Genomic DNA, 23788 nt, shown 5'->3' with positions numbered 1-23788 from the left:
GGGACACGGGTTCGTGCCCCAATCCGGGAAGATCCCACATGCCACAGAGCAGCTGGGCCCGTGGGCCATGGCCGCTGAGCCTGCGCGTCCAGAGCCTGTGCTCCGCAGTGGGAGGGGCCCCAGCAGTGGGAGGCCCGCATGCCGCCAAAAAAAAAAAACAAGGAATGAACTGCACAGTACGAGGGTAGGGACAGGGAGTCCCCAAGAATTGATGAAGAAAGAAAGTAGGGAAGAGCACCTAAATTTAGCACTGAAATGAAGTTTTTGAATCGTTTTAGATAGGAAGATAAGCAGACGTAAACATGGGCCTGTATGCGTCGGTGAACAGAGAATCAGAGAATAATACAGCTGTAGCTTTAAACGCACACAGCTGGTTGTTAGAGACGCACTCGCAGGCAACTGCCAGGTGTCAAGGCATGCGGCAAAGTCTCAACATGGAAATCAAGGGATGTGGGTTCTAATTGCAGCTCTGCTCTGTTAACCCGAGGCGTGCCAGTTATCCCCTTTGGGCCTTAATTTCTTTTTTTTTTTTTTTTTTTTTTTTTGCGGTACGCGGGCCTCTCACTGTTGTGGCCTCTCCTGTTGTGGAGCACAGGCTCCGGACGCACAGGCCCAGCAGCCATGGCCTATGGGCCCAGCCACTCCGCGGCATGCGGGATCTTCCCGGACCGGGGCACGAACCCACGTCCCCTGCATCGGCAGGCGGACTCTCAACCACTGCGCCACCAGGGAAGCCCCTTTGGGCCTTAATTTCTTATCTAATGAAGGGTTTGGAGTCAGTGATTCCTAAGGTTTCTTGGGTTCGAAGAATCTGGATCTTACGAATCACCATTCAGCATATGATTCAGCCCGAGCCGTACAGACTGTCGGAGTAGGGAAGGTGTGTTGGCACCTAATCTGCAGAAGAGAAACAGGGCCATCGTGAACAGCTTCCAAAGGCGAGCTTCATCCCCACCTCGGTGTCCATAACCTCCCCGTGTTCTTCCGGCTGGCAGAGTGATCAGGAACTCAGCTTGAAGCGTTCAGTGCCTCATCAGTTACCTGTCCCCGAGAAGAGACGGTGTCACGCAGGGCCTCACTGTCTTCCCTGTTTCTACTTGTCTTCCTTTTCTCTGTATAGTTCTTCAGCGCAAGGAATTTCCACTTTGGTGAAAGAAAAGAAAAGAAATTTGAGTGGCAGATCTTCACAGTAGAAATAAGAATGATAAAATTATCATGTGAAAATATTTGGTAAAAATAATCTACCAATAAGCCATATTCAGAAGCAGTCCTGTTTTATGTTCTAGTCTGTGATGCTTGGGGAAATTGAACTGAAATTCGATCCTGAAAGTGGCTTTCCAGTTGCCCAAAGCAAAATGCCCATTATCTACGGGAACATTACATAGTCTAGGAAACTGCCAACGTCCAGATGACGCAAGGCTGAAACAGGTTTTTCCAACCACCTCCTTTAACCAGAAACTGCAGAGTCACCATAACCGTGTCAGTAAACAAGCCCTAAGAGCAGTGATGGGCAGACATAGCCTTCTTTTGAGATCCTCTGTCCCCCATCCCTTTATCTCTGACCATAAGCATGAATTTTGAGTTTGAGATGACTTTTCGTCACTTCACTCCAAGGAGCCCATTGACACTCTGAACCAGATCTTCTCACAGGAGGTGAGGGCAAGTGGCCCTGGGCTGGGGGTATGTTACCACGTTCCTGCAGGCCGAGGAAGAAATGGGTAGACAGGAAACAGAGGCGATGAGCTAGACCACAACTCTAGGAGGTTGACTGCAAAAGGGCAGTAGCTGGAAGGAGCAGCACGGGGCCAAGGAGCGGGGGCTAGAGGGGTGGGGCTGTGCCTTTGGAAGGGGGCGGAGGGAATGTGCGGAGCGACCGAGTCATGTGTGGATCCAGCTTCATCAGTCACGAGCAGTCAGTACAGGTTAGATAACTGCTTTGATGTGTTTGATGACCCTGTATTCGTAAAATGCAGACCATAAATGATTACTTACCTCATATAGTTGTTGTGAGGACTCACTGGGGTAATGTGCCTAACTTTCGTGTAAAACTCAATACATGCCACATGGTAAGCCCTTGATAGAGGTTAGTTGCCAGTATTGATGGTAATACTTGTTATTATCGGGAAGAAAAGACTGAGGAAGCTGGCAAGAAAGATCACAGACGAAGTTCCCACCTAAGAGTGGTTGGGGTAGATAGAATTCAGAGGATTGGAACCAAAGGGAAGGAGGGGAGGGTGTTTAAGGAGAAGGGAGGGACATCTTCCTCTGAGTCTGGAGAGAAGGAGAAAAGCTTGGATTTCAAGCAGAGCTTCTTCAGTTTATCCGCGGACAGCTCCCTGAAGGCCAGGGTGGAAAACTAAACAAAGGTATCCTCTCCGGGGCTCAGGGACTCAGCCTAACGCAGCTGTTGAAAGACAGAAGTGTCATTGAAGGCTCGTGTTGTATCTTTAAAATACAGGACAACTTGGCATTCCATTTTGTATAATGGATTTGTTTTTACCAGGTAAATTACTTGAGAATTTTTCCTGCAGAACTTCTAGGAAAGTGGGCATGCCACACCTGTCTCCCAGCTCCTATCAGTTGCTTACGTTTAGACAATGAGACACGGACATTGGCGGCGATGTTCTCAATCAGAACTTGGGAGCTCTCTGCCATGCTCCTACGCAGTCCCAGCTTCTGAAGAAAGAAGCGTGTTCCACAGCTGAGGAATTGCCCACTCCTGTTTTCGATAACCTTTCCAAAGAGAATCAGTCGGGTTGACTGATTCCCTGGGCGTGGGCTGGGGTCCCTGCAGCCCTCTGTCTCATCCAGCTCCTCCTACACGGCCGTTCTTCCCGAGGGACAGCCCTCACCACCCATCTCACTGAGGAGAGGAAGGTTCTTTTCCTGAACTTGCTCACCTGCCTCCCAGGTTTCTCTGCCAGTCTCCTTGCCTCGCCCTCCAGTCTCAGGGGAAGGGCCAGGGCTTCTTCCCTCTTTCTGTGGTAAACGCTTGTTGCTCTCCCACAGATACTGTCCTCGCCCACTATACTGCTTGTCTTCTTCCATAAAATACATATGGGAATGTCCCTGGTGGCACAGTGGTTAAGAATCTGCCTGCCAATGTAGGGGACACGGGTCCGAGCCCTGGTCCGGGAAGATCCCACATGCCGCAGAGCAACTAAGCCCGTGCGCCACAACTACTGAGCCTGCACTCTAGAGCCCGTGAGCCACAATTACTGAGCCCGCACGCCACAACTACTGCAGCCCGTGCGCCTAGAGCCCATGATCCACAGCGAGAGAAGCCACCGCATTGAGAAGCCCGCACACCACACGAAGAGCAGCCCCCGCTCGCCGCAACTAGAGAAAGCCCGCGCACAGCAACGAAGACCCAATGCAGCCAAAAATAAATAAATAAATTTATTTAAAAAAAAAAAAAACAAAGCAGCATGCCATCTCCCAAGCATATACAAACAGAAAGAATCCAGAGACATCCCTCCCCAACAAAAAAAAAACACATATGGATAGAACATCTCTGTCTTAGAAATGCGTCCCTTCACTCAGTGGCCACGCTCTCTGGCCAGTCTTTTACTGCCTACTGCCTCGCCTCCACATCCAGCCTGCATTTCCTCTTGGTCCAGCCCCCGGTTCTTAGCTGGCCCCCAGGTCCCAGCCCCCGTGTCCCTCGTGCTGCTCTGTTTCACGGTGACTAACGACCTCATTGTGAACGTCTTCCTCACGCTCCTTAGACTTCCGGCACATTCGATGTTTTTAAACTCCTTTCCTACCGCAGAAGTCATCTTCCTTTCTCACATGGGTACTGTCCTCATTTACCTCTTGTTCTCTGTTTTATCTCCGTTTCTTTTGCTTGGCTCCCTTCAGTACAGGCATTTTCCAGGACTCAGCCCTGCCTTTGCGGCCTCTCCCTGTGAGAGTTTTATCTGGCTTCAGTTGTTGCCAGCAGAGCCAGCTGTCTCCTCTGATCTGTGTGTCTCTGTCAGTGGCACCACCTTCTGACATGGAACCTTGAGGCCAGTGGTCTTCCCATTGCGGTCCATGTACCCTAGGGGTACATGAAGACTTTCCAGGGGATACATGGGCACAGATGAGGGAATCCACTTTCAGATTTTAAGCTTCCATATGTATTCTTTTCTAAAATTGACGTGCTTGAGACAGTGTCTGCTCTGAAAGTTCTCTTACAGTCACTCTTCACCAGCCTTTAGAAAGGAGACTTGCCCAGTGGTCCAGTGGTTTAGACTCTGTGCTTCCACTGCAGGGGATGCAGGTTCGATCCCCGGTCGGGGAAGTTCTGCATGCCGCACAGCGTGGCAAAAAAAAAAAAAGGAGAAAGGCCCGGGGGTAAGGGGTGCCCCAGGGAAACATTTCACAGGAGCCACGAAAGTGAAGCAAAGAGGAGCAGCCCCTTATTTTATCCAGGAGACAAACTCACGACAACCCTCTGCCTTATCGTTCCATCTTAGAAGTAGAATTCAGAGACAAGGTGATTGTCATGAGGGAGAAGTATTAACTTGTTTATTTGAATTAAAAAATGAGGTTAGACCTCTTTTGACAGAAAGTGATCAAGCTGATTGGTTTGCCATTTAGATCACAAGGCAGACGTTTTCCATGTGTACTTAAAGCACACCTTCAATATACATGTTTAAAAACACATCATTTGCTGTTGTTTAAACTTACAGACACAGATGCAGAGAACGAACGTACAGATACCAAAGGGGAAGGTTGGGGGTGGGAGGAATTGGGAGATTGGGATTGACACGTATACGCTATTGAGACCACGTATAAAGTAGACAACTAATGAGAACCTGCAGTACAGCACCGGGAACTCTACTCAGTGCTCTGTGGTGACCTAAATGGGAAGGAAATCCAAATAAGAGGGGGTATGTGTATATGTACTGCTGATTCACTTTGCTGTGCCATAGAAACTAACACAACATTGTAAAGCAACTGTACTCCAATACAAATTAATTAAAAGCAAAACTTATAAACGTTAGATGGCAACTTACAAATGTGAGAAGGCATCTATATTTTTTCAGAATTCTTTCAGGGGCTATTCCATCAAAAAAGTTTGAAGGGACTTCCCTGGTGGCACAGTGGTTGAGAGTCCGCCTGCCGATGCAGGGGACACGGGGTCGTGCCCCGGTCCGGGAAGATCCCACATGCCGCGGAGCGGCTGGGCCCGTGAGTCATGGCCGCTGAGCATGCGCGTCCGGAGCCTGTGCTCCGCGGCGGGAGAGGCCACAACAGTGAGAGGCCCGCGTACCGCAAAAAAAAAAAAAAAAGCTTGAAGACCACTGCAGGGGCTTAGCCACCTTTAATTTATCCCTTTCCATCATACCCCCCGTTCCAGTCATTCCTCTTGATTTTTTTTCCTATTATATCAATTTCAGACTCTGCCTGGTTTTCCAAACCTTCCTGTCCCTTCTTGTGGTCAAGCTGGTCTTGTGAAGTGACTGTTCCATGCTGTTTCCTACCACCGTGTCTTTAGTACATAATTCTCCTGCCCATTCCTTATTTCTTCTCTTTTCATCCTAACTGCTGTGTTCATTATTGACCTCTCCTCTAACCTCTACAACATTGGCTATTCCATGCAATTAGCATTTATAGAACATTGTTGCTTGATTTTCTTTTCTCTCTAAAAAGCTCCTTAAGAGTCTAAAAGCATCTCTTACACTCGACCATATTCTTCTTTTGCCTAATGCATTGCTGACCACTTAATGGATGCTCTATAAATATTTTATTGACTGCCTAGAATACAGTATTTGTTCATTCATTCTTTTATTCTTTCTTCCATTCAACAAATATTTTTGAGACCTTTTTTGTACCAGGAAAAGACCGTTTCTGTACCAGGAAAAGACCTTTTTTGTACAAGGTACTTGTGGTACAGCAGGGGAAAAAAAGAGACAAAAATCCTTGCCTTCAAAGACTGATAAATAAGTAGAATACATTGTATGTGAAAGAGTAATAAGTGTTGAGGGGAAATAGAAAAATGAAGTAAGAAAGAAGAACAGGAAGCGTGTGTTGGTGGCATAGAGGGTGGGGTGAGTGTGTGCAATTTTAGATACTATGAAGGCCTCACTGATAAGGTGACATTTTAGTAAAAATCAGAAGGGCTGGAGGGACTTGAGCTTATCTGTGAAAGAGCATCCCAGGCAAGGAACCTATTAATGTGAAGGCTCTAAGGTTGTACCTGGCTGGCATTCCAGGAAGGGCAGCCGAGAGTAAGAGATGAGTCAGACAAAGGTGGGGGAGTGGTGAACAGATCAGTCTGGTAGGTTCTGGTTGGACTTTGGCTTTTGCTGAGTGAGACTGAAGGCCTGTGGGGCGATTAGTCAGGAGGTGACTGTAATAGTACAGGCCAGAGGGACTTCCCTGGTGGCACAGTGGTTAAGAATCCATCTGCCAATGCAGGGTTCGAGCCCTGGTCCAGGAAGATCCCACATGCCGCAGAGCAACTAAGCCGTGCACCACAACTACTGCAGCCCGAGCGCCTAGAGCCCGTGCTCCGCAACAAGAGAAACCACTGCAAGGAGAAGCCCGCGCAACACAATGAAGAGTAGCTCCCCGCTCACCGCAACTAGAGAAAGCCTGCGTGCAGCAACAAAGACCCAACGCAGCCAAAAATAAATAAAAATTTCAGAAAATACTATAAAAAATTTTTTAAATGGTACAGGCCAGAGATGGCGTTGACCTGGACCAGGGGAAGAAGTGGTCAAATTCCGGGTTCACTTTGAAGGTAGAACAGAGTTTGCTGACAGACTGGTTGCAGGGGGAGGGTGGGGTTCAGGAAGGATGAGAAGGTCGCAGAGCTTCAGCCTTGAGTGAGCAGAAAGGTGAGTTGGCGTTTGCTGAAATGAGGAAGCCAGGGGAGGAGCAGGCTTTGTGAGGGAGATGTGTCAGCAGTTCACTTTGACACCTGTTAAATTTGAGATATCCGTTAGGCGTCCATGTTGTACATGAGTGTGAAGAACAAATTTGGGAGCCATCAGAAGACAGATGGTATTTAAAGCCATGTGGCTGGATGAGATTGCCGGGCACTTCTCTGTTAAAGCAGAGGTTGAAGCAGTCTCACAGTTATTGAGTATCTAATATGTACCAGGCTTAATATATGAACCCAAACCTAGATACCCATTTTACTGATGAAACTGAGGACCAAAAAAAATTAACTCATCAACCAGCCTGAGGGAGTAGCTAGTAAGTAGCAGAACCAGGATTCAAACTGAGATCTGTCTCAACTCCAGAGTTCGTGTTCTTCTAACCATACAGTGCCTTAATTTAATAGTATGTTGCATTTTAGAAAAAATGCCCTTGGCAAACCATAATCAGTATCTTTATAAAATAAATATGCTGTGACTCTTCTTTTGAAATGAAGATGGGAAGGAAATCCCTTAGTCATTTGTCACATGGAATGGAGATTAGATTCAGAAGCCCTGATACCCACTTTCACCAGAATTTCTCAGTTAAGGCCTGCTTTACAAACTCCCTGTAACTTTATGTGAATGTGTGTGTGTGTGTAATTTTTGTGACCACTTACAATATTTTAGGCTCTGCTAACTACTTTATATGCATTATCTCCTTTAGTCCTTACAACAACTCATTGAGGCAGGTACTGTCCCCATTTTACAGATGAGGAAACTGATGCTCAACATCAAATGGCTATTAAGTGTCAATTACTGTTGGTCAACCAATCAAAAAATGAAGTACACAGGATAGTGTGCTGTGGGAGATCCAAAGGTAGAGGAGGACTTGAGGAAAAGAGATTGTGAACATGTGTTAATTTTAAGATAAAACGAGAATGTAAGGAATGGGAATTTGTTGTATACAATGATTTGCCAAATGAGAGTCTTCAGCCCTAAGTGACACTTGAACTGGGTTTCCGAGAATGGGTAGGACTCTACTGGGTAGAGGAGTGGTTGGAGAAAGTGTCCCACCCAAAGGCATTGGCACAAGCGAAGGTCTAGAGATGAAAGACACGAGATATATTTGAGCAAAAACTAGCATATCAGTCACCTGGAGCAGGGAGATAGAGGCTTTAACCGGAAATGTAGTTTAGAAGATAGACCTTGAATCTTCGGCTTGGGAACTGGTACTGTGTTGAGTAGTCAGCTGGAGTCGTTGATGTTTTCTGAGCAGGGGTTACAGGAAGAGCCCTCTGGTGGAGGATTGTTGGAGGATGAGGCTGCAGGCAGAGGTGAGGTCACGGCAAGAGTTGAAGGGGGAGTGTTTGAGGGCCTTCACTGCAGATGTAGCACAGGAAAGGAGGGGGGTGTGACGGTGGCGAGAAACACTGGAAAGGAGGAATCAACAGGATTTGGTGGCTATAGGTATAGGGAACCAAGGAGAGGGAAGAGGCAAAGACAACTTCAAGCCTTTGAATGTAGTTGTGTGGCCTGGAGAACGGTAACACCATTAACAAACAAAAGAAGCCAAGAGAAGACTGATTCGGGGGAAAGTCCATGTTGTAGTCACACAGAGTTTGAGATGGTATGTGATATCAAACGGAAAATGCCCAGCCAGGAAGTAGGAAATGGGGAACTGAAACTTGAGAAGTCAGGATTAAAGATGTGGACCTGTCTTTGGCGTAAAGATCATATTAAGTTACATGAGAGTGGATGGAGTTTCCAGAGGACAGTATAGCAAGAATAGCAGGGCTTCCCTGGTGGCGCAGTGGTTGAGAGTCCACCTGCCGATGCAGGGGACGCGGGATCTTGCCCCGGTCCGGGAAGATCCCACATGCCGCGGAGCGGCTGGGCCCGTGAGCCACGGCCGCAGAACCTGCGCGTCCGGAGCCTGTGCTCCGCAACGAGAGAGGCCACAGCAGTGAGAGGCCCACATGCTGCAAAAAAAAAAAAAAGAATAGCAGAGGACCAGGGCTGACTCCTGGAGGTCAGCTGTATTCAGAAGCCAGAGAAAAGCCTTGGGTGAAAGAGACAAAGAAAGAGAGGTTGGCGCGATCTACTTGAATTGCGTCACCACCCTTGGCCAAGGCAAAGCTCAAAGCAAGCACAATGAATGAAAAGTAAACATTTAGGAACTTTTGTAGCCACTCCATAGTGCCACATCATCCAAGCCCACGACTTTGTATTTTACAAAAGTATTGGTCCACAACGCATGGGAAATTTTGAAAACTGGTCTATACCACTGACCAAGAAGGGCTAGCCAGAGGATAAAAGAGCCAAGAGGTCCACTCCTAAGTATATACCCGAGAGAACTGAAAACATACACCACACCAAAAGTTGTACAGGAATGTCCATAGCAGCCTTATTCTTAATACCCCAAAAGTGGAAACAACCCAGATGTCCATCAACTGATGATTGGGTAAATGAAGTATGGTCTGTCCAAACAAAAGAATATTATTCAGCCATAAAAAATAACGACATACTAGGGCTTCCCTGGTGGCGCAGTGGTTAAGAATCCGCCTACCAATGCAGGGAATGCGGGTTCAAGCCCTGGTCCGGGAAGATCCCACATGCCACGGAGCAACTAAGCCCGCGAGCCACAACTACTGAGCCCGCGCACCACAACTACTGAAGCCCGCATGCCCCAACTACTGAAGCCCACGCACCTAGAGCCCGTGCTCTGCAACAAGAGAAGCCACCGCAATGAGAAGCCCGCGCACCGCAACAAAGAGTAGCCCCCGCTCGCCACAACTAGAGAAAGCCCGTGCACGGCAATGAAGACCCAACACAGCCAAAAATAAATTTAAAAAAAATGAAATTTAAAAAAAAAGAACACCAGCAAATCCTGGCACCAAGAAGATAAATGGTGATACACTGTTGTGTGAAAAAACTAGGATACATGAGTACACAGGTTGTGATCATAAGTTTAAAAAAAAAGTTATGGAAAGAAAGACTAAAAGGACATAAGCTAATATATAACATGATTATCCATTTACTTATTCACTTAAATAATTGAGCACTTTATGTATGACACTCATCTAAGCCTTGCAGAGTTAACCAAACTCACAACTATATCACCAGTGATAAACTAACTGCAACTTATGATTGAAAAGTAAGGGGAATTCCCAGGGGGTCCAGTGGTTAGGACTCCAGGCTTTCACTGCCGAGGGCACAGTTTCGATCCCTGGTCAGGGAATTAAGATTCCCGCAAGCCACGTGGCCAAAAAAAGAGAAAAAAAGTAAGAATTGCAGCAGCTGTAAACCATGACCAACTCAGAACACTGATTATGCAATGATAGACTGGGTAAAGTGTCCTTCCAAAAAACAGTAGGGATCCCAACTCCTCGCACACACGCTACTGCAGTAGGAAGGTCGCCAAGCACATCAGCCAGACTTCTTGATGGGACACTGAATGTGGGTCTGTAGTAAAACCAGGGAACATGCTAATTTTGGTTGAGGAATAACGAACGTTGTTGGCCCTTTTTAATTCAGTAAGCAACCCTTGGCCGTGTGTCATCAGTTCATGGCCCATCAGGAGATCCCCTGTAGTTCAGTCAAGCCCCGGGACCATACTCTAAATCACGGCTTGGGAAGACATTTTCCCAGTACACCTAGCTGGATTTATAACTTGGTCGATGCCCATTACGTAAGGAGTACCTACATGTGTCCTGTAACTGCTATGCAACCGTATAGGCCGTCAGCAACCCCAGTTTGTAGCCGGGAATAATTTATATTTATCCTCTTAACAATCTGACTGAGGGACTTCCCCAGTGGTCCAGTGGTTAGGACTCCACGCTTCCACTGCAGGGGGCGTGGGTTCGATCCCTGGTCAGGGAACTAAGATCCCACATGCCGGGCAGCCAAAAACAAAAAAAAGAAAGAAAGAAAAAATAATCCGACTGATAATACTCTGCTAGTGATGAAATTATTATAGGTCATAAAGGTGTAAAATGGTGTTTCTGGGCACCCTGAATCCCTTGTATCATTTAAGGAAAATGCAAGAGAAAATTCCTAGCAATATTTAATAAGCCAAAAATGAAACCTAGTCTTCAGACCCAGTTTGTATTGCCTCAATATAAAATACCTTCAGTTTTAAATTTGTATTTACAAAGAGACTTTTTTTGATAATTGGGGATACTGGTATTGTCTTTGTAGACATCCACATAATGCATATGTTTTCCTCTCTGGGCTGAGTTTCATGCCAGATCGACTTCCAAAACAAACCTGGGAGGACGCCAGGCACGAGTAACCCTCTCCTGCTCCTCTCCCCCTCCAGGTTACCCTTTGGCTTTGTTTTACCGGCATTACCTTTTCTACAAGGACAGCTACCTCATCCACCTCTTCCACGCCTTTACAGGCCTCTCGATTGCTTATTATAACTTCGGTGAGTGAACGGAGCACTGCGATTACAGGGAGCCTCGGAAGGAACAGACCTGAACAAAACTTCCTGGAGAGAATTGGATGGGGAGGGAAGTTGTGATGCTCTGGCAGCAGAGGGTTTGTATGGGCAGGGACACAAGCTTAACTTCTCCCTTCACATACATTCCCCTCCCCGGTAAAAGCATGTTGAGAATGGGTGCCCTTACCAGACACCGTCAACAGAGAAGCACCAACAACAGAGAAGCACCAACAACAGAGAAGCACCAGTTTGTCTCTGCTGTGGCTGGAACTGGCCGACAGACCCAAGCAGTCCCCTCAGGAGCGTCCCGTAGGCCCGAAGTTCAGCAATACAGCAACTCCCTGGCGGTCCTTTCTATTTATACAGTTCATTTCCTTCCCTTCCTCCAAAACATGAGGCTATTAAAAAAGAAGAAAAATCCTAATACCAATATGTATACCCTTTGTGTTTAGAAGTCTCAGGAAGGGTGGGAATGCAGAAAAAAAAAAAACAGGCAAAACTTTGCTCTCTCCTCCGCATCCAGGAATCCAGCTCTACCACTCCCTGCTATGCGTCGTGCTTCAGTTCCTCATCCTCCGGCTGATGGGCCGCACCATCACTGCCGTCCTCACTACTTTTTGCTTCCAGATGGTAAACGTCTTTCCCTGGGCAGCTCAGGTCACAGCTGACAGCAGTTGGGGGCGGGGAGGATGGGGACTGTGGTGTAGAGGAAGCCGTGGACTGGGAGAGCCAGTTTCTAATCCTTTCTCCCCACGACACTTGGCAGTGTGGCTCTGGGTCACTTGCCAGAAGCCCCAGGTGTTTCATCTGCAGGCTGCAGTGACGATGCTTCACCCACCTCAAGGACGGGGTGCCGGCCGTCCTTTGTGCATAGGACTGTGCCACTGGGGTTCTTTGAGTCTGACCAGATTAGCCCAGCTGTCCATGAGGGGAGTCACTTAAAGGCAAGGCAGAAAATCCACGTAGAATGAGCCACAGAGTGTAAGCGTTGAGGACGTCTCTTCCCCTTTACAGGTTCAGTTTCTAGACCAGGAGAAAGGAAAAGTGAAAAGAATACATTGGATTTCAGAGCAGGGAGAAAATAAATCAGAGCAATGGTAGAATAAATATTTGCCGCTCTCCTAGGCCTACCTTCTTGCCGGATACTATTACACAGCCACTGGCAACTACGATATCAAGTGGACAATGCCACATTGTGTCCTGACCTTGAAGCTGATCGGTGAGTGGTGGGGCCCTGCCTTCCCCGTTGACACCCAGGCTCCTCTCTTCAGACCTTAGGCTTACCCCGGGCCCTGCCCCGTGTGCTCCTGGCCATGTCCCGTGTCCCCTCCCTCCTCTCCACCCACACCTTCTCTCTCTGCTCAGGTCTCGTCATCGACTACTATGACGGAGGGAAAGATCAAGTAAGTACCCCTCCCTCCACAGAGACGTGAAGGAGTTTAACCAGAGGGAAGGAGGACGGCTGTTGTTATCCCCATGCCCTCATGCCCGCCCGTGTGGTCGCCGTTTCCGGCCGCACTGATCAAGGACCGACAAGTCTAATTGCCCGGGTCCAGCTCTAGCTCAGAGTCCAGAGATCAGGGCCAGCAAGGCATTGGGAAGAGCAGCAGCCGGCCTAGGCCGAGCTGCGCCTGCGCGTGCCCATTACCCCCGAAGCACTGACTCTTCTCCGTGCTGTCATCCCCTCAGAGAGGCTCTATTTGAAGAACCTGGATCACTGGGGACGAGGGTGGGGAGCCCTCAGACTGGCTCTTGGGTCCTGAACCGTTCGTTCTCTTCTCGGCATAGAAATCCCTGTCCTCTGAGCAACAGAAATACGCCATACGGGGTGTCCCTTCCCTGCTGGAGGTTGCTGGCTTCTCCTACTTCTATGGGGCCTTCTTGGTGGGACCCCAGTTCTCAATGAACCACTACATGAAGCTGGTGCAGGGACAGCTGACTGACCTACCAGGCAAGATACCAAACAGGTAACAGCCCCCTTCGGTCAGGGCGTCTGCGTAGGCGTCTCACCCGACAAAAAGCCACTTCTGAAGTGACTTCCTGCAGGCCGGCCGGCTGCATTCTCTGGCCTGGGCCTGGCTCACGGCCTGTGACGGGCCTGTGACGGGCGCTCCGTGCCTGCTCGCTGCAGGAAGGGGGCCCTTTTCAGCTTGGGTTACTTCCCGCCATCCCTCCCGACCCTGTAGTACAAACAATAAAAATTCACTTTTATGCCATAGATTTTGCCTGAACCAGTCACGTCCCTGCCTTTAACACTCACTTTCCCAGTTTAAAAATACTGTTAAAAAAATAATAATAATACTGTTAAATATATCAAAATCTATATATATAAATATATCTCACAGTAGAAGATTGATAAGTTACCAGGAAAATCCCTTTGTGGAGAACTTGTCCAGCCTGCGTTTGAGCATTGATCCAGCCAGGACAGGAGGGAGCAGATCCAAAACCGGTCCTTCCCCGTCTCTGCATCGGGCTTTCAGTCCCGATGTAGCCCAAGCACATGGGGGAGCCTTCGAGGTCCACGGGACCCCCGAGGGCGAGCACCCCAGATTCCCCAGCCCGCCCCCTCGTTGCCCCACCCCCACCCCAGAACTCGCAGGGTCTGCACACTCCATCCTCATGTCCGGCCCTAAGGCTGCGCTCACTCTGGGAAGCTGCTCCCTCGTGAAGGTCGGAGGGCGAAGGGAGGGGCCTCCGCCCGTGGTGACCTGCGTGTTCCTTTCCAGCACCGTACCTGCTCTCAGGCGCCTGAGTCTGGGCCTTGTCTACCTAGTGGGCTACACCCTGCTCAGCCAGCACATCACAGAAGACTATCTCCTCACTGACGACTACGAAGTGAGTGCTTCCTGAACAGCAGCAGTGCGACTGCGCCAGAGATAGACAGTGGCCAGGCCAGGAGCCCGTAGATAGCCGAGAAGTGGGTAACACCACCTACAAACGCGTGTTGGTTTTGCTCTAGATCTGAGAGTTGGTGTCAATGCCAGCCGGGCCGGGACCCGTTCATCAGCCAGCACTGAACGACCTTCGCGGGCACAGGGCTGTGCCAGGTGCACTTCAGCACCCCTGACCTTCCCCCAGCGGCTCGAGCTCGCCCTCTTACAGCCAGGCGGCTCGAGCCCCCCTCCGGCCCAGGCAGACCAGGGCTCTAGGAGCTCAGGACCCAGGGAGGGGGAGTGCTGGCTCAGGCTCCGTCCCGGCTCTGGGGAGGTTGGTCTCCTTCAGCTGACGTCGAACGTGGATGTGAAAGTCCCCCAGCACTAGTGTCCCAGGTGCCCGGCTCTGTAGGAGAGGAGTTGAGGACAGCACTGTCTGAGGGCGTCTCCGAGGGGGCTCCCTGCTGGGTCCCCTTGGCCTCTTGCAAAGCAGTTAGGCAGACTGTCGGGGGGACACGGGGTAGTAGTCAGCCACACGTGTGAGGACGGGGAGCACGGGGGCCCCTCCTGGCCTGGCGGTGTCCCTAATGCTCATGCCTTCTCTCCTGTCAAGAACCGCAGCTTCTGGTTCCGCTGCCTGTACATGCTGGTCTGGGGCAAGGTTGTGCTGTACAAATACGTCGCCTGTTGGCTGGTCACGGTAAGGAGAGAGGGCCCAGGGCCGCAGCGAGACGAGCTGCAGGCTGGGTGCGGCGCAGAGCGGCGGGGTCGCTTACGCCGTGGCTCCCTCAGGAAGGCGTGTGCATCCTGACGGGGCTGGGCTTCCACGGCCTTGACGAGCTCGGGAGGGCCAAGTGGGACACCTGCGCCAACATGAAGGTGTGGCTCTTTGAGACAGACCCCCGCTTCACGGGCACCATCGCCTCTTTCAACATCAACACCAACGCCTGGGTGGCCCGGTAAGCGCCCAGCCGGGGAGGTCGCACGTCACTTCCTCCAGCTTTCCCCACTTCGGGGGGCCCCCCCATCAGTCACTCTCACACCCCCAGCCACACCCACTTTTGTCCCCAACCCAACCCCCCCAAACCGTCCCTGTCTTTTTTTTTTTGGCTGCATTGGGTCTTCGTTGCTGCGCGGGCTTTCTCCAGTTGCGGCGAGCAGGGGCTACTCTTCGTTGTGGTGCGCGGGCTTCTCACTGCGGTGGCTTCTCCTGTTGCGGAGCACGGGCACTAGGCGCGCAGGCTTTGGTAGCTGTGACACCTGGGCTCAATAGTTGTGGCTCACGGGCTCTAGAGCTCAGGCTCAGTAGTTGTGGCGCATGGGCCTAGTTGCTCCGCAGCATGTGGGATCTTCCCGGACCAGGGCTGGAACCCGTGTCCCCTGCATTGGCAGGCGGATTCTTAACCACTGTACCACAGGGAAGTCCCATCCCTGTCATTTTTGAAAGACAGAAACAAGGCATACATGGCCTCAAGTGCTGGGTTTTCACCCCACTTCTGCCACCAGCCTTATGTTCACAAACACTTCCTCAGTCCCACGCGTGGGGGCACTGTCAGCAGTGTGGGTGCAGGGCCTGCCCCGCTCACCGCTGCAGCCTCGGCACCAGGCGCCTGGCAGGCCCTCCGTCACTACCCGTCGTACCAGGTGGGGCCCCAGCTGAGCCTTACGTCTATTTTCTGTCTAAACCGTGACTCGTCAGCTTCACTGCCTTTCATTCTAAAGTGATCGGAAGGGCTTCCCTGGTGGCGCAGTGGTTAAGAATCCGCCTGCCAATGCAGGGGACACGGGTTCAAGCCCTGCTCTGGGAAGATCCCACATGCCGCAGAGCAACTAAGCCCGTGCACCACAACTACTGAGCCTGCGCTCTAGAGCCCGCGAGCCACAACTACTGAAGCCCGCGCGCCTAGAGCCCATGCTCCGCAACAAGCCACTGCAGTGAGAAGCCCGCGCACCGCAAGTAAGAGTAGCCCCCGCTCGCCGCAACTAGAGAAAGCCCGTGCGGAGCAACGAAGACCCAGTGCAGCCATAAATAAATAAAGTGATCGGAGGGCACTGCCTCCCCTCCCCCAGGGGGCCCTGTGGGAGCAGCCGCCACCCCTGCACCCCTAAGGGCTCCAAGAACCCAGAGGCAGGATGGATCTGAGTCTCATCCTTTCTCACCCTTCTCTCTAGTTACTTCTTCAAACGACTCAAGTTCCTTGGAAATAAACAACTGTCCCAGGGCCTCTCACTGCTGTTCTTGTCCCTCTGGCACGGCCTCCACTCAGGGTACCTGGTCTGCTTTCAGATGGAATTCCTCATCGTTATTGTGGAAAGACAGGTAAACCTTAAGGGTGGTGGATGAAAGGGGCCTGAGAAGGGGTAAGGCGCTGAGCCCTCTCCCCTTCCTCCACAGGCTGCCAGCCTGATTCAAGACAGCCCAGCCCTGAGCAGCCTGGCCTCCGTCAGGGTCCTGCAGCCCCTCTACTATCTGGTGCAGCAGACCATCCACTGGCTCTTCATGGGTTACTCGATGACTGCCTTCTGCCTCTTCACGTGGGACAAATGGCTGAAGGTACACGAGGGCCTGCCTGCCAGGAGGGGAGGGAGCCACTGAAACCTCAGGCAGTGGGGCTGAATCCAGGCCCCCTGTCTACCGCGGTGGCCTGTATCCCTCCACAGGTGTATAAATCCGTCTATTTCCTTGGCCACGTCTTCTTCTTGAGTCTACTATTCACATTGCCTTATGTGCGCAAAGCACTGGTGCCGAGGAAAGAGAAGTTAAAGAAAATGGAATAATCTATTTCCCTGGTAAGATCCCTCCAGCTGAGCTGAAACTACCGGGTTACAGAAGAGAGCAACAGACTGGGGCAGGGGTAGTACTGGAGATGCGGGGGTAACCTCACGGGGCCTGCCTTCCAGGAAGCACAGCATGGGGCACTGACTGCCCTGAGGCGCGACCGGAGGGAGCTGGAAGGGCTGCAGACCGGGGACTAGGAGGCGAGACCAACCTGCCCGCCCGCCTTCTCCCCTTGCAGGTGGCCCAGAGCAGGACTGGTGCAGAAACGACTCGCCTCCCTTTCCACAGCACTCCTTCGTCCCAGAGCACAGAGAACCAGAAGCCAGGGTGCGGGAAGACGGGGCTCCCCCAGCTGTGCCTCTGCTGCCGGCCACGTCTCCATCTGGGGCCAAAGGGGAGACTCTCGTGGGAGGAGTAGAGGGGCCCGTTGTCTCCCCTCTGGGCTCCCCCATGCACGTTGCCTTATCTCTCCCCCTCTAGCCAGGAATCTGTTGTGGTTTTCTTCTGCCAATTTATTATGATGATTGTATATGTGCCGCTACCTCCGCCCCCCCCATGGGGGGAGGGGAGGGGCACAGCCCCACCTGCTCCACTTTTCTACCTAGGATTGTACCAGATAAAGTCACCTCAGTGTGTTGTTTTTCACTTCTAGCGCTCCTGACTGCCTTCTTTCAGACACAGCCCTCCACATCTGCCATGGCTGAAATCAGGGCTCCCTCCTTTAGGGCACAAAGCCCATCTGCGAAGCCCAGGGCCAAACTGCAGACACTGTAACCTCATATGTCTTCCTGAGTCTGAGGGGTTACGCCAGGTCACACCATCAGAGGCTGCTGAGCTTAGGAATCCCCAAAGCACAACTAGGTTTGCAAGAACAATGTTTATAAGATAAACAAATAGCAGGTGTACAGCCCGGACCCACGCAAACCCCGGTCTCGGTGCAGGAAGGGGGTCTTGCGGCAGTCAGCTGGGCACCGGGGCGGGGAAGCAATGTCCACAGTCTCTGTGTCAGGTTAGGGTGCTTCTGTCAGATGACGCCCCACGCTTCTTCAAAGGCTGTGGTGAGCTTTGCACAGGTGAGGGCAGCAGAGAGTGGGTAGTTGCTGATGGACACCATCTTCTCTGTGTACTCCACATCCAGCTGGGGAGAGAGCAGTCAGTCAGCTGGCTCTGTCACTCCGTCACAGGTTCAGCCCTTGTCTAGGGCAGGAAAACTACCATTTCCCAGTGCTGTTTAATACCAGTGTGAGCAAAGGACGGAGACGGCCCTGGCTTTGACCATGCCACATATGCCAGCATTCCTCAAAGGATGCGCCCTGGGGGCAGGAAATGGAAGCTTCATCTGTCCCCAACTTATAAGGACAAGGATCATCAAAACACTAAGTGCTCCTGGGATTCTGTCCTGAGCTTCAGCTCCGGGAAGAATCTAAGAGCTGAGCCCAGGCCTTACCCTGCCGTGGGCAAAGGCCCCCACCACAAAGACAACAGGGTCGCCGCTGGGCACCAGCTCCCGCACATCGCCGATGACCGGGGCGGAAAAAGAAGTGCCGATTTTCATGCACCCAACCGGGAAGTGATGTGACACTGGATTCTTAATCACCTAAAGAAAGACAGAAAAATCAGCCCCAGACACACTCCCAGAGCACTACCTCCAACTAATAGCTGTCAACACCTCACCTTCAAGAGCTTCTGGGGGCCATCAGCTGCTCGAACGCTGAGTTTGTGTAAAAGCTGAACTAGGGCAGAAAAAAGAGTTCAGAGCTAGCCAGAGAGCCTGCCTCTATGCCCAGTAACTTAACCAGGAAGAACCTCAGGTGAGGCGAGCTCCACACGCCCTGCGTGTCTACACGACTGAAACGTCATGGCCAAGCAGCTGTCGAGCACATCACTGGTTGTGTGGTGACAGGCCCCCTCCCTGCTCCTCAGCCAGGAACCCACGCGGGCTGTACCCACTGTGCGTGGGGAGAAAGCGCAGACCCCCTGTTCTGGAATCAGCCACATGTGCCCCTCCCCCACTTAAAAATGCCACACTTAATTTATCCCTTTGCCTCTCGCTTCATCACTACTGCCAAGTTTAAGTCCTAAGGCTTCTATCTCACCCATGAGGCCACAGAAGCGGTCAAAGGTTCTGGGAATTCGAGTCTGGGGGTTCACTTCAATCAGCACATTCTTCTGCGTGTGGATATAAACCTGTAGCAAGCCAGCCCGGTTCAGGGGACTGTCCATCAGCATCAGTAAACTCTGAGGGAGGCGGAGACCAAGGCACGGTTAAGACTGAAGAGAAGTCACACGCAGCTGCCTTACCTTCCATACAGAGGCACGGGGGCCTGAGCCCTGTCCCTGGAGTTACCTGGTGAGCTATGTCTGGTCTCACTTCCCCAGGGTCCCGTCCGTTCTTCAACAACATGGACTTGTGCTTGTCACAGTTGAGCAGCTCATACGTCTTCCCCACCTGACGAACAGGGAACAAGGTCAAGAGCAACATAAGCTTTTACCTGGAACAGCGGTTCTCAGGTGGTCCCCAACCAGCAACATCTGGAAACCTGTTAGACAGTCACATTCTCATGTCCACTCCAGACCTACTAAATCAGACACACGGTGTGCGGCCCTGAAAACCGTCCAGGGGATTACTGTGTGGCCACGTCCTCCCCCCACACCCCATCCCATAACTGGTCTTGGAGGGAAAAGGGAGGAAGAGTGCAGCCTGTGATTCCACAGGATCTAAACTGCATTGAATTTTTTAAAATTTATTTATTTTTGGCTGCGCTGGGTCTTTGTTGCTGCGCACAGGTGTTCTCTAGTTGCAGCGAGCGGGGGCTGCTCTTCATTGCGGTGTGCCGGCTTCTCACTGCGGCGGCTTCTCTTGTTGCGGAGCATAGGCTCTAGGCGCGTGGGCTTCAGTAGTTGTGGCTCGCGGGCTCTGGAGCGCAGGCTCAGTAGTTGTGGTGCACGGGCTTAGTTGCTCCGTGGCACATGGGATCTTCCCGGACCAGGACTCGAACCCATGTCCCCTGCATTGGCAGGCAGATTCTTAACCACTGTGCCACCAGGGAAGTCCCTAAACTAGATTTAATTCTAAAACCTATGGGTATTAGGCAAAGCCAGTGAGGGATTCTGGAACCAGGCAGAAGTGAGGTTAATGAGCAAGACTGAATGCTTGTTTATCACAAAAGCATTATGTAGACACTGGGCAAAACATACGCGGTCACTACCCTCAGGTTGCTTAAAACAAACATGCACAAAGAGCTGCAAGTCTGAGCAGGAAGAAATGTGAAAATTCTAATGAGGCAAGAGGTAGTTTAACCAAGGAACGTTCTCATAAGTAAAACAAAGAGGGGTGGTTCCAATTTTAAGGCATGTGAGCAACCGCTAAAAGAAACAACTGCAAATCAGAGCCCTGAGGAGCATTATAGGGTGGTCAATAAGAAGTTTAAAAACATACCAGTAGGGCTTCCCTGGTGGCGCAGTGGTTGAGAATCCTCCTGCTAATGCAGGCGACACAGGTTCGAGCCCTGGTCTGGGAGGATCCCACATGCCGCGGACCAACTGGGCCCGTGAGCCACAACTACTGAGCCTGCGGGTCTGGAGCCTGTGCTCTGCAACAAGAGGCCGCAACAGTGAGAGGCTCGTGCACCGCGATGAAGAGTGGCCTCCGCTCGCTGCAACTGGAGAAAGCCCTTGCACAGAAACGAAGACACAACACAGCCAAAGATAAATAAATAAATTTATTTAAAAAAATACGTAGCTTTCCAAGTACTCTATTAAAAGACTTAAAAAAAATAAATTAAAAAAAATAAAAACATACCAGTAAGTACAAACACAGGTTTCTAAAAGGCCAAGTTTTTATGTATCAACACAACATTTGTATGTCCGGCAACATCTTGAGATATGACTCCAAAAAGTTTGGGGGAAGAGGCATATAGATTTTGAAATTAACTGAGTAACTGAAATAACAAGAATGTCACAGAGAGTAAAACAAAGGACCAAGAACTAAGTCCATGGGACACTCTTAGTTATAGAAGAAAAAGAACCTCTTGAATAGAAGAATCTAGTTTTGACCCATTAGTAAGTTATAACCAGGGTTTTCGTTCTCTTAATGGAACAGAATAGAAAACCTCAGAGTACTTCAAGTATAGTCATGGTAAGTAAAGCCTCATGGAACTTTCGGCTTCGTATAATTAAGTGCGCATACTGGCTCACGATGTAATTTTTTTTATTGTGGGCTGTGGTTAATAAGCTTGAAAACCACTAACTAGAATAATCAGAGAATGAATACCATGTGTAATTCTGTAATAGGCACTGGAGATACATGAATTTTTAAAACCTTATTCTCTGTCCTCATTATAGCCTTCTAGTGGAAGAGACAAACTAAACAAGCACATGAGTACTTAATGCGAATTGTGATAAACATTACGAAGGAAAACTAAACGGTTCACTAAAGAATTATGAGGACCTGATTTATACCAGGAAGGGAGTCATTTCTGTGGGAAAGTAACATTTAACCTAATAACTGAAGAATGAGTAGCCTAATAGGCTCAATAATCGTTAAATGAATCAACATTAAGTAGGAATTAATAAAGCAAAGAGTCGAGTAAAGGGTGCTTGCAGTTAAACAACATTATCTGCAATGACCTTAAGGTATAAGAGAACGTAGTGCTTTCAAAGAGCTCAAAGAAGGCCAGTGAGGTTGGAGTACAAAGAATAAATGGAGTGACTTCCCTGGTGGTGCAGTGGATAAGAACCTGTGCTCCCAACACAGGGTTCGATCCCTGGTCAGGGAACTAGATCCCACATGCATGCTGCAACTAAGAGTTCACATGCCACAACTAAGGAGCCCTGGAGCCGCAACTAAGGAGCCCGCCTGCCCCAACTAAGACCCAGCACAACCAAATTAATTAATTTTTTAAAGGGGGGGATATACGTATACATATAGCTGATTCACTTCATTGTACAGCAGAAACACAACATTGTAAAGCAATTACACTCTAATAAAAAATAAACAATTTTTAAAAATTGAAAAAGAATAAATGGAGAGTGCAGGCCCAGATGAGGCTTGCAGAAGCAAGAGGTATCAGCACAAGGAAGACAAAAGCTAACAGTATGGAAGATTTCAACCAGCTGTGGAGTCCATCACCCTTGGAGTACCATTAATGACAACTGGCCTAATTTATTCCGGAGCATGCTCTAGGAACTTTAATTTGCCCACAACCTTTTCAACTTCCTAATAAGTAACCTGAATCAAGAATAATAATAACAACTATTTCCAAGTGACAGAAATTATTCTAAACCCTTTCCACATCTTAACTCCTTTAATCCTTCCAACAGCCCAGTAAAATAGGTACTACTGTCATCCCCACAGATATGAAGAAATGAAGTGGTTAAGTGATGCTCAGAATTAATAGCCTGGGGAGACAGCGGCAATGAAGTGAGAGATGAATATATGAACCTATAATTAGGTTAGAAATATCAATTATAGAAGAAAATGAAAGGAAACCTGATGAGCTGCTCGTTTGAAAAAAGAAAACAGTTTTCTAAACTGCAAGCTTTATAAAGTGCCATAGTGGTTGAGGAAGAAAAGCTGGAACTGAATTGCACTCGGATTACTATGGCAAGGTACTATTAAAGCACTTTCATTACAGTCCCCCTGCAAAGTATTAACCCCCGCTTTACAAACTAAGGACAAACTTGTTTTCTCAAAATCACACACTTGAAATTAGTGTAAGAACCAAGATTAAAATCCGGGTCTGGCTTCTAAACCAGTGCTATTTCTTCTGGCCCTACTCACTGAACAAGTTTAGTTCTAAACAGTATGAGAAACAATATCATAAAGAATGAGAACACTGCACAAATTTTTAAGACGGGGAACTGCCGGATTTTTTCGGGAGAAGAGTCCAATGATAAGTAAAAATAAAGATGTGAAAGTATTAATGATAATCTGGTCCAGGCAGTGTTTTGAAATGTACAGATTATAAATCTATTATAATTATAATATAATTATATTTATAATATAAATTTATAATATAAATATAATATAAATTATAATTATAATATAAAGGAGAGTGACAGACACCTTTCAACGTATTAAGACATTAAGTCCTTACAAATAAAAGGGTGGGAAGACTGAGCTGCAGTAACTACCTTTCCCCTCTACCTAGTAAGCTTGTCTTGGGATAAAGCGGGACGACGCGATGGACGAAACCCCTTCCCCTTAGACGACTCGGGGGTTGGGGATGGGGTTAGGGTTACCATAGAATCCTAGTAAATCAATCAGGAAGCAAGCATGTGACGGCTGCAATGGGATTCAAGGGCAAAGAAAACGAGCACTGCCGACCCGTGTTAAAGGAAGAGACAGTCGATTAGGCCACTCTTTCTCCAAAGCATGTTTCACCTGTCTCCGCTTTCTCCATCCACTCTGAGCCCATCACCCTCACCCAACCTGTTCCCATCCTATCGATCTACTACTAGCTCTTCACCCCCTAGTCCGAAACTACCTTGACTGTCTCCAGACTGGCCCCTTCCAGCACCACAATGAGCCTACGGCCTCCGATCTTGCTTCCCACCCCGAGTCGGGGCCGCTTGGGCGTCACAGCATCCCAGTCCTCTTCCTGCTCCGCGGCGCGCCGCTCACGAGGTTGGAATCCACCACCGGGCGCTGCCATCTTGCAACCGGACCGGAAATTGTGTAACGTCCTTAAACTAGGGCCTCGCTCTCGCCCCAAATGCAAGCTTCCTTCCGTCTGCCATTTTGAAAGTGGGCGCTCGGAAATGGCGACGGCTGGCTGCAGATGCTCCCGAAGCCGCTCTGGGAGGGCAGGGTTCCAGAAAGGGGAGGGAACTTCCAAAG

At 49.7% G+C, this 23788-nt stretch overlaps 2 protein-coding genes across 4 annotated transcripts in view; one reads left to right on the top strand and one right to left on the bottom strand.

Moving 5' to 3' along the window:
• Positions 1-17592, top strand: part of LPCAT3 (lysophosphatidylcholine acyltransferase 3) — a 29853-nt gene extending 12261 nt beyond the window's left edge. The window contains exons 2-13 of one of the 2 annotated variants that reach the window (XM_067695599.1): positions 11173-11280; positions 11819-11925; positions 12421-12514; positions 12661-12698; positions 13084-13262; positions 14022-14130; positions 14782-14868; positions 14961-15127; positions 16341-16488; positions 16564-16722; positions 16830-16958; positions 17186-17324. In XM_067695599.1, the coding sequence (XP_067551700.1) occupies positions 11173-11280; positions 11819-11925; positions 12421-12514; positions 12661-12698; positions 13084-13262; positions 14022-14130; positions 14782-14868; positions 14961-15127; positions 16341-16488; positions 16564-16722; positions 16830-16946 (1313 nt within the window). In that variant the 3' untranslated portion in view covers positions 16947-16958; positions 17186-17324. Of the gene's footprint in view, positions 1-11172; positions 11281-11818; positions 11926-12420; positions 12515-12660; positions 12699-13083; positions 13263-14021; positions 14131-14781; positions 14869-14960; positions 15128-16340; positions 16489-16563; positions 16723-16829; positions 16959-17185 lie in introns of both variants that reach the window. The other variant, XM_067695598.1, reaches the window with a different exon arrangement.
• Positions 17593-17809: 217 nt separating this feature from the next.
• Positions 17810-23732, bottom strand: EMG1 (EMG1 N1-specific pseudouridine methyltransferase). Of its 2 annotated transcripts, XM_067695601.1 has the most exons (6): positions 23436-23729; positions 19295-19396; positions 19044-19185; positions 18622-18680; positions 18395-18544; positions 17810-18085 (listed from the first exon to the last, which is right to left on the bottom strand). In XM_067695601.1, exons 1-6 carry the CDS (start codon positions 23601-23603, stop codon positions 17972-17974), a joined length of 735 nt encoding a protein of 244 aa, XP_067551702.1. In that variant the 5' UTR covers positions 23604-23729; the 3' UTR covers positions 17810-17971. The 2 variants fall into 2 exon arrangements, with proteins under 2 accessions (XP_067551702.1, XP_067551703.1); XM_067695602.1 differs by lacking the exon at positions 18395-18544 and having other exon boundaries at positions 23436-23732.
• Positions 23733-23788: the final 56 nt, after the last annotated feature.

Source organism: Pseudorca crassidens, chromosome 11 (assembly GCF_039906515.1).
Source record: "Pseudorca crassidens isolate mPseCra1 chromosome 11, mPseCra1.hap1, whole genome shotgun sequence".
NCBI lineage: Eukaryota > Metazoa > Chordata > Mammalia > Artiodactyla > Delphinidae > Pseudorca > Pseudorca crassidens.
The sequence above is the reverse complement of the archived record's forward strand: the minus strand, read 5'-3'. Positions and strand labels throughout refer to the sequence as shown.